Here is a 15,211-nt window from a genome sequence, read left to right as displayed (position 1 = left end):
GCCTGCGCACACACAATCGTACACACACAAAGAGCCACGTTTTGGTGTAACGCCCAGATTTGAAATGCATAGCGTTTCTGTTGCTTTTAATGGAATACCACTGTATCTGCCTCAAGGGAAACGTAAACCTACTACTCAACACTGGTTTCCAAATTGATACACTCACTTACTGAATTCATATGGCTCTTTCTTACCCCTTCTCCTTCCTACAGGCTGTTTAAATCTGTACCGTGCCAAAAAGAAAAAGACCCCAGTAAGGCAGACACACTGTAATAGTAAACACAAAGTAGTGTCAAATTAGCATAACCCAAGGTCACAAACAATAGTTTCCCCGGACCCTCCGGATCAATTTTGTTTCCACAAATGAGAAGTGAATCGAGAGCCTCGCGCATGTCCTTTCCCACACCTCCCCAGAGCAAATACTCACCTGGGGGTGTTTGCTGTATAACAATCATTAATATTCATGGTGCAGAACATACATATTGTGAGAGGCTGCCACCGAAACTAAGCAAGCATTGCATCAAAATTTATATTGGACAACGGTAGGCTGCCTTTGTTTCTGTGAAGCCCCGTGGGGGCTGTGGCAGCCTAGCATAGCAGCGGCGTGAAGCACCGAGTTAGAATGCAGAGGAGGTACTTACAATCGGGCTGGCATTGATGTAATCAGAGTTGCCTTGGCTGTTCTCCACCTTCAAGGTGATTCTGGAGTGATCATCTGAAACAAAAATGGAAGAATTCAGCATATTTCGTCTTTGCAGTGTAAGTGTTCTTTGGTCATGCATTATAATGAGGGCTCTCTCTGTATACGTGTTAAGAAAGCTGGATTATAAGTAACAATGCCAACATGTCATGAAGCGTGGATTCCCTTCTGCTTTGACAAGGTTACTTGGAGCTCAGAAGGAAAGATTTAAGAAAATCTCTTCTTTACTTTTCCTCAGAGATTTTATTAATTGATTATTAACTTTCTCTGTGTGTCTGTAGGGCACCTCTAACAAATTCACATAACACTTCACACTCTTGAGACAAAAGTTTTGAAACTCTGCTGTGCACTGTTGCCTTTTGTATTAAGAGCTGTGAGCAAAATAAACACATTAATATATTTGGCTGCTCTACCTCTTAAGATTATACTCTCGCATGCTGACAGCATGGCTGCCACTTTAGAAAATTCAGTCGATTTCTTGCTCTAGCTCACAGCTTTCAAACTCCAGTCCTCGAGGGCCGGTGTCCTGAAACTTTTACATGTGTCCCTGCTGCAACACACCTAAATAAAATTAGTAGGTCATTAGCAAGAGTCTATAGAACTTGACTGCATGCTGAGGCGGCAATTCAGCCATTTGATTTATGTTACAGCAGCTCAAGAGTGAATGAACATGTAGTTTTAGAAGAACTTTTTTTAATTAAACTTACACTTTTATTTAAATTGACTTGAGTAGAGTTGGGGGTTGCCACCATACAGTGAAGTCTTGCTAATGCCTTACAAATTTTATTCAGGTGTGTTGCAGCAGGAACACATGCAAAAGTTTCAGGACACCAGCTCTCGAGGACTGGAGTTCAACACCCCTACTCTAGCTATATAACAGCCCCACTGAACAGAGTCCAGAAGTGCATGAGAAGATGACCTTGAAGGGAAAATTAGGGTATTTTTTATTTTTTTTATAGGTAGAGACAGAATGTTTTGATCATATTTTACACAACGAGGCTGAAATTGTATCAAGAATTATGGAGCTTTAAAAAATATAAACACAAAAAAGGTCTTTCCATTGAGGTAACTGGGCAAACATTGGTTAATTTGAGTTGCATAGGAAAATGTTGTGTTTGCTGTGAGGTAGGCAGATCATCCATTTAGTGATTTCTAGAACTAAATTTAAACTCTGAATATTGAGGAGCTTCGTTTAGCCTCGAGAGAATCTTCCATAATCATCTGGGATCCTGTGAATTTTTAAGAGGGACAAACTTTCCGAGTTTGTGCATTTCACTCTTGCGAGCACTCCTCCGAAGCCTCCGGTGATCGGCAAAACAGTTCAGATTTTTTTTTTTTCTTGAAGAAGCCAGTGGTGCTTCAAATAGGAAGCACAATTTATTCCTGACAAACTGCTTTCCCCGCTGACAACCTGGATTTCATTAAGCCTCGGCCTGGTGGAGAGAATGGGACAGCACTTTTTTAGATGGGCTATTTCCACAGAAGCTTAGAAATTTTAATCATTGATGAGGTCGGTGCAGGAGAGCTTTAATAGAAAACTAATTTACAACCCTTCTGCTAGCTGCATCTGCTCCAGGTTTCTGATAATACAGGCTGAGCTCAGAATATAAGGGGAGTGTTGTTGAGGGGTGCTGAGAGTAATGCCACCATGTTTGGACGACTGACATCAGGAAGTGTAACAGACGAATTTTGGTTCCACTCAGAACTGATGGCTTCTGTGCTCCACCAGTAATGCAGGCTTTTCTTTTTGTGTCTCTGCCAACCAAACTGCAACACCTTTTAGGTTTTAAACATGTTCGAGAGACTAAAACACGGTATTATCCAATTTTGTTGATACTAAAGACAATCGTTCACACTTTGTCAATAAATTAATTAAAGTCTCTTATAAAATCTACTTGTACATTGTACACTACTACTACCTTTAAGACACAGTGGCAAGAACAGAAAGAATAAGAGAAAGTCATTGTTTACATGCTACAACAGCAGTGGAGCGGTTCTTCTTCGCGTTGCCGTCCTTGAGGCCGATGGTGCACGCGTTGGGTTCAGCTTGGTACGCACACAGTGCCTCCCACTCCTTCTCCAGGCGATCCTTATTCTTCAGGTGATCTTCCATGTAGGACTGGAGGAAAAGAGTAGAGTACAATAGAGTAGGTGAGTCAGGCTTATACTTTCCCATCAGAGACAGATTTATATACATGAAACTTGCTGTGGTGTATTCATTCCTTCCTTCTTTTAATAATCTTTGATTGGAATTGTTTGTATTGTGCTCAATATGGTCATGTCTTAAAATTCCGATTTTTTTTAAAGGCAATCCTTAAAATTTCTGGCTCAGGATGAGAACCATCTGAACTAAACCAATTACGATCCTCTATTTTAGAAGCTACATTTTTCTAATCTTTATTAAACGTTGTGGGTTTTTTCTCCAGGAACATTCAAATAAAAGCAAATAATTATCTAGTGGTGCCATTAAACCAAAGTATTAGTGCCAAAATGCATATTGAAAGTCCTATTTCACTTTATAAGACACACCTATCTTTAGCAGTGTATGCCATTACCTATTACCTATTAATTCATTCACTGACTTTGATCAACTGCCTACAAATTATTTTGGCATAAAACCATAACACTTGGCAAAGTCATGGTAATGGTATCTGATGGTGAACAGTGAAGCGTTGTTTTTTAAGCAGCTTTGAAAATGAGCAGCCCATGCTCGGAAAATATGGACGATAGGCTCGTTTTTTAATGGATGAGGCAACGGAATGAGCTGCTGTGGTTCTTTAAATGGTACCAGCGGTGATTTATGGTGGCAGTTACAAATGGGACTGATCTTAATCAGAATTAGCTTCCAAAAAAGGCCTAATAGCTTTCTGCTAAAATGAGAGGAGTTTGTTAAAAATGGAAGTCGACCTGACCAGATGTCTGCCCGGCGGAAGAAAATGGAGAACTGTCCAGATGAAATGCACGTATATGATTTTTAACATACAAGCACACGCCTACTCAAATGGCTAACGTCTAAGTGTTGAGGCTTGTTAGTTTCATTAAGTGAGCTCAAAATACTCCCTGTTGCTTTACACATGACACTGCATTCACACACACATACACACAACCCTACTGAAACACACAGACTTTCCTTGTAGTATCAGCTCTCTATTAAATTTGTCTCAGAGCTGCTAAAAGCAGCAATGATGTAACAGGAGGTCACAAGCTGCGGCCCTCCACCTGCACGCAGCCGCTTATCAACAGCGGGAGGCCCGATCCATCAAAAGGCACACAAAGAAAATGCACATACACACATCTGAAGTAGAAACCACACATAAAGGTTTTCATAAGGTCACATGTACAAAAAATAGTTCACCCACATACTGCAAAGACACACAAAAGAAGCATATGCAGGCAACAGGATACACACACTAAGCAAACACTCAAATACACACGCAAAATGACAGAATATACACATGCACATGGAAAGCACGTATATAACTTAGGGTGCAGAAAGACACACAGTCCTACAGAAGACACACACACAGTGTCCAAATCTGATGCCTCCCCCCAACTGCCCTCTACCCCCTGCCCCTCTCTCTCCTTCTCTAATGCCAGAGTAATAGGGTTTTGTGGCTGTGTAAAGGGATTATTGCAATCCAATCAGGAGGTGCTGAGATCACCATGTGTCGGCCAAAGACTGAATAATCCCCTTACTGCAGGGGGGGGGGGGGGGGGGGGGGGGGGCTTATAGCTGCCAAAGGTGCTCAATAAAACCCGCTACGCAATAAGACTCTGCTTGAGCCGCCATTGTGGCTCTGACGTGCCACCGAAGCACCTGTAGGAAATGGGAGCATGAAAGCTGGTCGCATAGGGAGGTTGACGTAATGCGGCAGCCATTTTGGATCGAAAGAGAGTGAAAAGAAAGGGGAAGTGGGTGGAAAGAAATCACTGTGGGATACTGTTACTCAGCAGGGAAGGGTATCCAGTTGTGGAAAACACATTTATCGAAGCCACTTCGAGTGCAGTTTCAGGGGACCTGTGCTCTACTTCAGCATTTCTATTTTATGCTCCACTTCATGTTAGAGCAGAATACATATTACCTGACTATATTTATTTAACGGTAATAACAGTTTCTGCGCCGATGATGAATTATTATTGACTGGAGGTTCGCTTCACACTGACCATCTGCAGAATCTGCACTTTTACTTTGAAAATGTAGCTGAACTCATCAATTTAGCTGTTAAAACCAAGAATAAGAGACTTGTTAGAGATTGTTTTTTCTCCTTGTGGAACAGCACCTTCTTCCTGCACTAACGGTGTCATACTGGAACAAACATCTTACATAAGGTGCTATCAGCGCCAGTGATGAGGCTTTTAAGAGCTAATCTAAATGTCTTAAAAGAGTCTTCTTTATATCTGATGCATTCTGCATCGGTGTAGGAAGTACAAAAAGGCTTCCAAAGCTTTCATGAGGACAAGAAAAGATGGATCGATGTTGCATTATATACATTTTAGAACAAGGTGCCACTTCAACAAGTAATTAACTTTAAAACTTAAGTCTATTTGCAGATACAATTAATGCTAAGAACTAATGAAATTTCATGCTCTAAGTATTTTGCAATAATTCAGATAACAATCTTCCCATTTGTGAACTCAACACAAACACATAATGCATCATAACCAATCCATCAACATCCATCTTTCACACAGAGGCAGCTGTCTTATTTTTAGTTAAAAGCTGACATCATCCTGACACGAGGCTAACTTCTCCGCAGCTGAATGCTTCTTCCTCCTCCTCGGCAGACCACATTAGAGTGATTTAACATCCATTTCCCGACGCACATTCATCCTCCAGCTATTGCCCTGTGACCTATCAACTCTACAGATCACATCCCAGCTGGCCTGATGGTGAGCTACGAACGCCACAACAGATTCCCAGCTTGGCTAATCTCGACGGAGGCCTCCGCTGCAGCATAATCTATAACACTTACTTGGCCAGCAACAAACGACAAGATAATGTGCTTTATATATAGAGTCGCCTAATCCTCTTAAGACACAAGCAGAGAGGATGTGGGGGAGGTGTTGGTGGCAAGGGGGGGGAGGGGGAGAGATCTCGGTCCCAGTCACATGGGACCAAGTAATACATTAACGTAGATAAGATGGTGAAAGCTGTTTCGCCTCAAATTAAAATCAGTGGGTGGATGATGACATGGAATTTGCCAGGGGTTTACGAGAGGCAATTAATTTTTGTAGGGAGGTGGGAGGGTTGGTGGAGAGGAGGGGCACTGCAGCTCACGAGCAGTCGCGTTATTCCTTTCTTTGAAGCTGGTGATTTTTATTAATCACTCAACAGTTGCCTCACTTGAGTGCACGGCTGGGCATTAGATATAAATATTTACTTTTTCAAAGCAGAGCCAAACTTGTCTTGCTTAGTGATGGATTTGATCTCCTGCTGTGACGCTTCCCCGAACGACTCAACTTTTCCCGAAACATACCGACTGTAACCCAGGTTTGTTGCCATCGAATTTGCTACTCAGGTCCCACATCATGGTGTGAAATCCAAATGAGCTCTCTTAACTGTGATTTGCTTTCTTTTGTTTTGTTACAGTCACAAGTAGGCACTTTTCAAATTGGTGGACAAGAAAAAGGCAGAACAGAATTGGGAAAGCAGTGGAAAAGGATGAAGAGTAAACCCAAAAAAAGCAATAGGGTAAGAAGAATATGCAATAAAAAGCTGTGTGGATGAAAAAGCAGGAAAATTGGGTAAACGGTAAAAAAAAAAAACAAAGAAGAAGAATGAAAGATGGGAGGGGCATGAAGAAAAAAACAGTTAAGAAAATTGGTAAGTGGCTTTTTGCTTTTTGAACTTTTCTCCACCCGGAGAACTTGGGTTGAGAAAACAATCTGACCTTTCGGTTTCAAAGAGTAGCGGGCTGGTTTAAAACTATCATGTTCCTTCCTTGATTTCCTGACATTTTGAAAAAATTATTTTCTTTTACATGACACTGGTATTATTGGATGGAGTCAGCTTGGACAACTCAGAGCTACAGTTTGTTTCACTGAGACCGTGGAGCTGTCCAAGGTGCTGAAGCACACTTCCAGGCCAGTCTGTGTAATACGATACATCTGCTCTCTCTGTTTTCAATCTCTCTGCTCTTTTCTCTCTCAGGCCAAAACTGAAGTGGATTAAAAGGAAATGACAGAACTGAAAAAGCTGACAGCCTGCTAACATTAACTAAAAAGCAACATTATCACGGCCCGTGTTGATGAGCACGCTGTGACTTACAAACTACCAGAATCCTCAGTGTCCTATCGGTTTTATTTCCTCAGTGGAAACAACAACATGGACTTCAAGTTAAATGAGACAACAACTCCTCGTCTACACAGAAGGCTCCTAATAAACCCAGTCCACTAGGAAAGCTTTATTATTATTAAACAGCATAGATGCAATTAAAAGGAGTCCATTTGAGTTACATTTTATGTTTATACTCCAACGACTAAACGGCGACCATTATTAAATGGGCACAGTAAAAGCATATCTGACTGCATACATTTGTTAGATGAATAAAACATCGTGCTCTTTGAAAATCCACCGTTCTGGATGTAGCAGAGGATGCTTCTATCATTATTTTGACAGTATTGCAGGTATCACAAAATACTGCAAAAACCCAGAGTTGTTCCTGCATTGGTACGTATACATATTAATTCAGCGGGTGTAGGTTTTATATCTTCATATATATTTAGAAATATAAAAGCACCTTGAGGCGACTGCTGTTGTGATTCGGTAACATATATAAAACTGAAATGAATTGGTTATCAAAAATTTACGTCATAACTAATCGCTCAACTAAAGCAAGTGCAATTATTTCCTAATCCTAACTGCATCTGAGTAAAACCATTGCTTGTAATTAGGGGAATTAGAGTGTTTAGTCAATATGGTCTGACTCAACCCAATTCTCTTTGTCTGGAACATCCCTGGTGTTACTTTTATAAGAAGAAAGAGCAACATCGTGGTGTGTTATGGTAGCAGGAGCACCAAACCAGAAAAATTCCCCTAAGACTTTGGACTTACTCAACCTAAGGCAGCTTCTAACTAACTGACACTAGATCACAGCTGCTGACCAGGGATTTTATTGGTGTACATGTCCAAAAGTTAGAGTGTAAACTTGGCATATCACCTAAAAACTGCAGTCTTACTTGTCTACATTCATCAGTTTAATGCTTCAGACTTTGAATGTGAGGATTTCTTTAACATATTTTTTTCCCACCATGTTTGGTCTAAAAATGATTTCATAACAGGCACCCCATCCACATGGTCTCCTCTCATCAGAACTAAATCACTATGTGAACTGTTGTATTTACTGTTACCCTCTAAAGTCAGTTCTAGAAATATTCTATTTTCAGAAGTCATATGAATATGATCAGCTCACTTTTTTCATTATTCATTTAGCTGTTTAAGCTAGGTACTAGGCAGAGTGCACTTAGTCTACTGTTGCTCATTTAAACCCACCAACCTATCACCTCTCCCTCAGGACATTTATTTGTTGAAGAGTAGGTAATGATTTTTATCCACGGTTTGTCAAAGTTATCAAATATCCTCTGTTTTCCTTCCTGATTTTAAGATTGGGTTAAAAAAAATAACACTTTTTGACTCCTTATAGACTTCTTTTGGAAAAGGAAAATTGTTATTAGTGAATTTAGAATTTAACAACTTAAAGGTTTAAATTAATTTTATGGGGATGAGGGTCTCTTGTTCTAAAAAGAAAAAGCACCATATTATATGTATGACATGTTGTGATGAAAAAGTCCACTTGCACTTTATGAATTTGCTCTGAAGAGGCTTTTAAAATTTGCATTCATCTCCATCACCTACACAAAATTAATCATCATAGACACATTAGAGTCACTTAGTCTGTCTCCTTGGTTCCCTCTCAACGTTTTATACATTTGTTGCTATGATTTAACAATTTCAGCAATCATCCTGACCAGACTGTGGCCCACACACTGACTGAATGCTTGACAAACACTTTATTTCATGCCACTCTCCAGCGGTGACACCTCTGCAGATATGGATTCATCTCACGGAGATAAAGCAAACGTACCTGCAGAAGTTCAGACCTTGTTGTCAAAACTCAAATCTATTTTCATCTGTATGTGACCCAAGCTTTTTATATGCATGCATTATATACTGTGGGTGCGTTTGCCAAACGTTTTAGCTTGGCTGTACGCTTGTGTAAAACAACAGAGACACTCTGCAGCAGCAAAGGGCTGCAGTGGGAGTCATCTCTCCTGAACACAACTCTGGTGCAACTCTCTGGGGTAATTAGTATCTTTGTGCCTATTGAACACATCAAAAAGGCCGCTCTTTCACATCTTGCCGGCAGCCTCATATTGCACGGAGAGAGAGGAGAGAGAGGTGGAGGAAGGGTGGGGGATGAGGAGGTGGTAGTGCCGTGGGTGGTGGGTTGTTGAAGTGAGTAGGTATGTATCGCAATTATGATGGCGCTTGGCAGAAAGCGACCGAGGTTCAATAGAGATTTTCATCTGCTGTATTGAAGAGGGAAATAAGACTGCTTATAGAAACTGTGGGTGTAATGAGATGTGCAAAAACAAAAAAAGGACAAGAAGAAAGATGAGAGAGAGAGAGAGAGTGATACAAGAGGGGGTGTGTGTGTGTGTGTGTGTGTGTGTGTGTGTGTGTGAGGGGAAATTATCAGTACAGAATATAAACATAAGTAGTTTGTAGTAGTTTGAGTTTAAAAGACTGGTTAAAATGGTAAACCAAGTGGGAGGCAAGATGATAAAAATGGAAGAAATAAAACATCCTATTAATAGAATAATTAGAACAGAACAGAAATTTACTCTAAATATTATTTTGTAAACTCCCTCTCGGGGAAATTAACCTACTTTGATAATCCGACTGAAGTTTTCATTGTTTTCTCTGAACGATCAATATTAGACATCTTATTTGGGCCACTGACGTCATTTTCACTTGGCACAGGAGCCGCAGTGTTGGTTCCTAGAATTAATTTAATTTAACATTTTGACGATAGCCAAACATAAGATTATTATTTTAAAAGCAACTTACAGAAATAAGTTGCGACAATCTCATTTTGTTCGTTATTTTGATGCATTTTTCATTCACATTCGCAGAAACACGGACACCAAAAAGCACAACATATGCTCTGCTGGATGGAAAGCTAAACCACTCGAGATGTGGGCACATTTAGTTTAACCAAGGGATCCATTGCCTAGTGTTATTCTTCTCTATTTTCTTTTCTTTTTAAAATAAACTGATTTCATCAGCTCTGGGTGTGTAATATAGGTGCACGTGTGTTGGTGTTATAAAGAAAGGTACTCTATTTAAAATAAAGATATAGAAAACAAAACAAAAAAATCAGTTACATTAATGTATTTTGTTTTTTACTAATAAAGATTAGGAATACTATAACAAATTGAGGTAACTGCAATTTCTATTTCTAAAAATGATAGCTCTATTACCCAGCAGTGCCAATATTAGTTAAAAACTGTAGTGGACTAAAGTTGGTTCGTCATTTGAAAATTTAATTCAGTATTTTTATTTTCATGAAATATGTTTGCAGGGCTGTTTGTGGTGAAAAACTGAGCTGCTTTCGACATATTTCACGTTGTTTTGTGTGATGATCACATCCAAACTGCTCAGCTGGAAACTCACCAGGATCATGTGACCGGTTGAGATGTCCATATTTGAGTGGGCGGGCTCTTCGCTCCAGGAGGAAATGCTGCTCCGTGCCGAGGGGCTGACGGCTTGACCGCCATCGCTGAACTGAGAAGAGACGCTGTTGATCCTGGAGGAGATGGGCTCCGGACGCTCGGCTGGGGGCTTGACTGCCATGCGCTGCCGACACAGCTCCTACGGGAAGGAAGGCGCTACAGATTAGTCACTGCCGTCACGTAGGCGGGGCCTCGTAGTATTTCACTCATGTATGACTTACGACACTTGGCTGACAAATTTGTTTGAAACATCTTAACACTACTGATATAATTAGAACTAACAGCAGATAATGTTGCCTTGCTGTAGCATGCTAACTTCAAAGGGAAGTGAATAAATACGCCTGACAGTTTGTAAACGGTAAAATAAAAACCCCATTAAAAACACAGAGATAGACTGAGAGCTTGCTTTTGCTGCAGTTGCATCTGATGAGGTCATTTCTCTTTGATGAACAGTAATGGTGTTAGCTGAGTTGAATGTTTTTGTATGCTGCTGTGTTGCAGTTGTGGTCACTATTATTATCAGAATCTTAGCGGGCTTTTGAACCGACCTTTATTTGACACATGTCAAATAAAGTTATGGCTGGTTAACACTCATTGGTTTCTTCATAATTGCTGCCCAGGGACTAATTATTAGAGCAACAGCTAATAGTACAGTACACACCATGGTTGGTTTTTAAAATAGCTAAACAGTAATATCAACTAAGCGAGTGAAGAATTAATCACTCTGATCTTATTTCAAAGAGGTTTATTTATTATGTGGCAGAGACAGCTACTGATTAATCTCTGGCTCCCGTCTCCCTCCCTTCACCCTCAGATGGCCCCGCCCCTCCCTGAGCCTGGTTCTGCTGGAGATTTCTTCCTGTTAAAGGAGTTTAAAGTTTTTCCTTCCCACTGTTGCCATAGTGCTTGCTCATAGAGGGTTGTCTGATTGTTGGGGTTTCCCTGTATTATGGTCTTTCCCATACAATATAAAGCATCTTGAGGTGACTATTGTTGTCATTTGGTGTTATAAAAATAACACTGGAATGAGCTGAATTTAGCATGTTAACAAGTTAGCACTGGCTGGTACCCTTTTGTATGATGTCTGCCCTCAGTTCAGAGGAAAAAATTAACCCTGGCGAAATAGTGTATCACTTCTTTTGTAAAGTGATTGATTGTGATGGAAAAACCAGACAGCTGAAGAATAACACAGTACATCCCAGAAAGGCTGAAGCTCTTGGCAAGCAACAACTGTAGCACCAAATGGATATGATTGAGAAATGGACTAACGTCAGCACTGCCTAAAACTACAGTAGCTGCAAAACACCAGCAACCGCATATACATATGTAATTCACATTTAAAAAGCAGTGTTTTAGGTCACATGGCCATCACTTGAAGTCAGTCATAAGTTCTCAGAATCAAAGTTGACGGTCCAAACTTTTGCCAGCGGAACAATGAAGCTTATTTAATGACTTAAGAGTTCTGTACATATGAGTGTAACATTCCTGAGCTCATTAAGAACCGTTATTTCCATCGTGTTAATTAGTATTTCCTTCCAAAAAAATCCTGCCTTGTTTATAATGTGTATTTGTGAGTGTTCTTATTATTTCTGTTTTTGTCCTCTAAAATCTAAAAGGCTTAAAAACATAAAAATGAAAAAGGGCCACTGTGGGCATAATGAGTGAATGTGAGTAAAGAGTGGATTCAAGCAACAGAAAATGGGATTTGCTATTAAAATTGGGCTCAGTGTATTCTGACCTTCATAAACAACTTTCAGTGACAACTTGTGTAGTCATGCTCCTGTAAATCACAAGTTAGTAAAAAACCAAACAAAACACACAAAAAACCAGCAAACTCACAACAAAAAGAATAAAACTAAAAGACATTTTGAACAAAACTGAAATCCTTCCGACTGGCTGTAAACACCTGGGCAAGAATGGTGAAAGCACCAGACACTTAACCACCAACTGCTGAATGCTGGCCAGCTTCCAGGATGTTGGTGGAAAAACAGCATGCATGCTCAGCAAGCTTCCCCTGAATACATTAAAAAAAAACTTTATAAAAAGGTTTTGGCAAAATATGCCGCTCAGGTTCTTAGCAGCAAGTACAATATCTTCATACGCCTGAGCAAACTGTCATTTTCCGTCTGCTGGATACGTGACCACAATGAAATATTGACACCACATCGAACTTTCAGTCTGCGTCTTCTCTACACAACTCCCAGCAGGACCTTTAGTGAGCTGTAAGGAATGACTGTGCCACTTGATACGAGAGGAAGGAAAAACACACAGTTTTTGAAAATCCAGAACAAAGATGTGCAGAACTAAAACCCTCATGATGTTACAGTTAAAACTATCTGTGACCTTATCTGACATGTTTAAATGCTACTGATTATTTTTTGGCATATCATTTTTCGATCTAATTTCCTCAGTTTTGTTTTGAACATACATCAAAAAACTATCAACTTCATGTGTGGATGTAAAGAAACTCAAAGACAAAAGTTTAAGACTGTGAAGTTAAAGATTTAAAGATGTCGCTATACGGTAAAATAACATCGTGGTATTCTGCGATAACCATCATGTGTGACACAATTGGCTGTTTTTTAAAATATCTTTAAAGGTGAACTTTTTTATTTTTTCAAATGGCATTTAAGTTAAGTTAACAATATTGAGAATGATGAAGGTGGTTGCCTTTTATACTCTTTCAATAAATTTTATAAAATAAGATTATATTTTGATTTCTCAGAATGGGCAACATTTTTAAAAAATCGTAGTGTTTTTGGATGGCATGTTCCTTTAAAAAAGAGAAAAAAAAGATACATGTGCTAATTTAGTGTTCAACGCTTTATTTGACTGGGTTTTTAGGCCAAGCAGAGGGGTATACTCAACATTAAAATAGCATGCACTGTTTTAATGCGTTTACAGTGTTGGATGACTTGTTTTATTGAAAAAATGATGAGAAACAGTCTTTAGAGTACATTTTCCATGGTTTTAGCGTTGTGTCAGAAGTGTTTTCCAATCAGCAACATGCTTAAACTCTGTGCTTTTTCCCATTTTCGGTAACATGTATCCTGTTTCAGAGATGGACTCTACCAAAGATTGAAATAAGGTCAACATGTGTGGAAGTACACCCTGTGAATCAAAAGCTCACCCTTCAGAAAGCTCTTCTCTGATTTCTAAGGACATTAGACACTAAGTTATTTCAGGAACACAACTCTGTCTGGTCTGCCCACCTGCTCATTCTTTGGGAGGGGCGGCCAATCAGAAGAAAATTGGCTAAAAAGACAGTAATCTTTTGATTTAAATAGTGGGCTTCAGATAAATAAGGATTGTATAAGGTAGTTTCAGTATAGAGAAATTTAGACCCAACCATGCAAAAAAGGCTGTGTAGCTCACCTGCTACAGGTATAACATTTGCCTGGCTCATGAGATGGTTCAACACACAACAGGTTATATTCAAATAAATCTCTTTCTAAGTCTTATCAAATTGAATGCAGCTTGGAGACGGGCCTTGGGGGAATCTTTGTTTCTGTTTGCCCAATTGGCTGATTTGGTTGTGGGTGTATAATTGCTTTGTTTTTATTGTCTTCCTGCCTCATACCCAACCTCTTTGAATGCTGTAACTAGAATCTTTCCTTAAGTCAGACAACCTGTTAGTCTAACAATAGCTGAAGGTTTGCTGTCATTTTGAACCTGCCGAGGTTTATAGGTAGTACAGAAACAAGCTTTCAAATAAACCCGGTTAATAAAATCGAAATAATAAATAAATAAAATCATCTAATAATTGAGTAAATTTGTAAAGGAACAGTTACATGGCACATCCTTTGCTTTGTACTATTGTAAGCCATACATCACCTGCACGAGCCTACAAGGACAGTGACTACAACAGGAGACCTGGACCAAAACTCTGTGGGTATCTGTGTTTCTTAATGAGAGAGACGCAGATGATTAACTGACCCCGTGTTTGATTGACTGTGGAGGTAATGTGAGCAGGCCTTCATTAGTCCGTATCTGATCTGTCTGATGTTCTCGTAGGTCGGCACGCTGACAATGATCTATGGGCTCGGACACAGTCTCATAAATGCGTGCGGATTATTAAAGTGCTTCGATGCCTGGCCCGGGGATTCTGGCGGCGCTGCGGGCGGTGGTGGGGAAACATAAACATGCTTGGATTTAAAAGAAGTGCGTACTAGAAGCTGTTAGAGGAAGCACTGACCTACAGTTAAGTAAAGTCTCAAGTGCTGTTTTTATTTTTAGACTTGCAGTGTCAGTGTTTTGCAGCAGCCTTGTTTTTAGCACGTTTTAAGTTTAGTATGTAAGTATTTAGCATCTAAGTTTGTTGTTTTTAAGTTAAAGGCAGCTTTTGGGTTAGGGTTTAATTCATTTAATATATTAAATAATTAATTGTCAATAAAAAAAGATCAATTTCACATGTCATTATTAAAACTAGTCACAATAAGGGCATCCCAGCGTCAGTTATCATTATTTTACATAAGCATAACTGACGTTGGCTTCCATTCCCATGTGGATTTTTACTTTCCAGTGTATGTAGAAATATTTCTCAGGGTTCCTGAGTCAAAGGAGAACACTGACAAGTAATTCTGGAGAGTTTTACAGTGTTACTCTTATTTATTCAAATGTTTGATTTATGGTTGGAGGCTAAGTGGATTTATCAGATTTAGCCGTGTGTCTCTGGTTACAGATCTGCAGTGCTGTTAGTTCAGGGTTGTAAATCATCTTATCTCGTAATAACACCGCTTTAATCGATATTCTGTATCAAATGATTAATGTATTAAA

At 39.6% G+C, this 15,211-nt stretch overlaps 1 protein-coding gene across 1 annotated transcript in view; it reads right to left on the bottom strand.

The window, feature by feature from the left end:
* The window catches only part of slco5a1b (solute carrier organic anion transporter family member 5A1b), a 229,706-nt gene that overhangs the window by 35,108 nt on the left and 179,387 nt on the right, over positions 1–15,211 (bottom strand). Inside the window, exons 14-16 of the mRNA XM_087831471.1 lie at positions 10,377–10,574; positions 2,672–2,819; positions 642–715 (exon numbers count right to left, since the gene is read on the bottom strand). Coding sequence (XP_087687597.1) covers positions 642–715; positions 2,672–2,819; positions 10,377–10,574 — 420 coding nt within the window. The remainder of the gene's footprint in view (positions 1–641; positions 716–2,671; positions 2,820–10,376; positions 10,575–15,211) is intronic.

Source organism: Neolamprologus brichardi, chromosome 18 (assembly GCF_056152115.1).
Source record: "Neolamprologus brichardi isolate AB-2024 chromosome 18, ASM5615211v1, whole genome shotgun sequence".
Taxonomy (NCBI): Eukaryota; Metazoa; Chordata; class Actinopteri; order Cichliformes; family Cichlidae; genus Neolamprologus; species Neolamprologus brichardi.
This window is presented reverse-complemented; position numbering and strand designations above follow the sequence as displayed.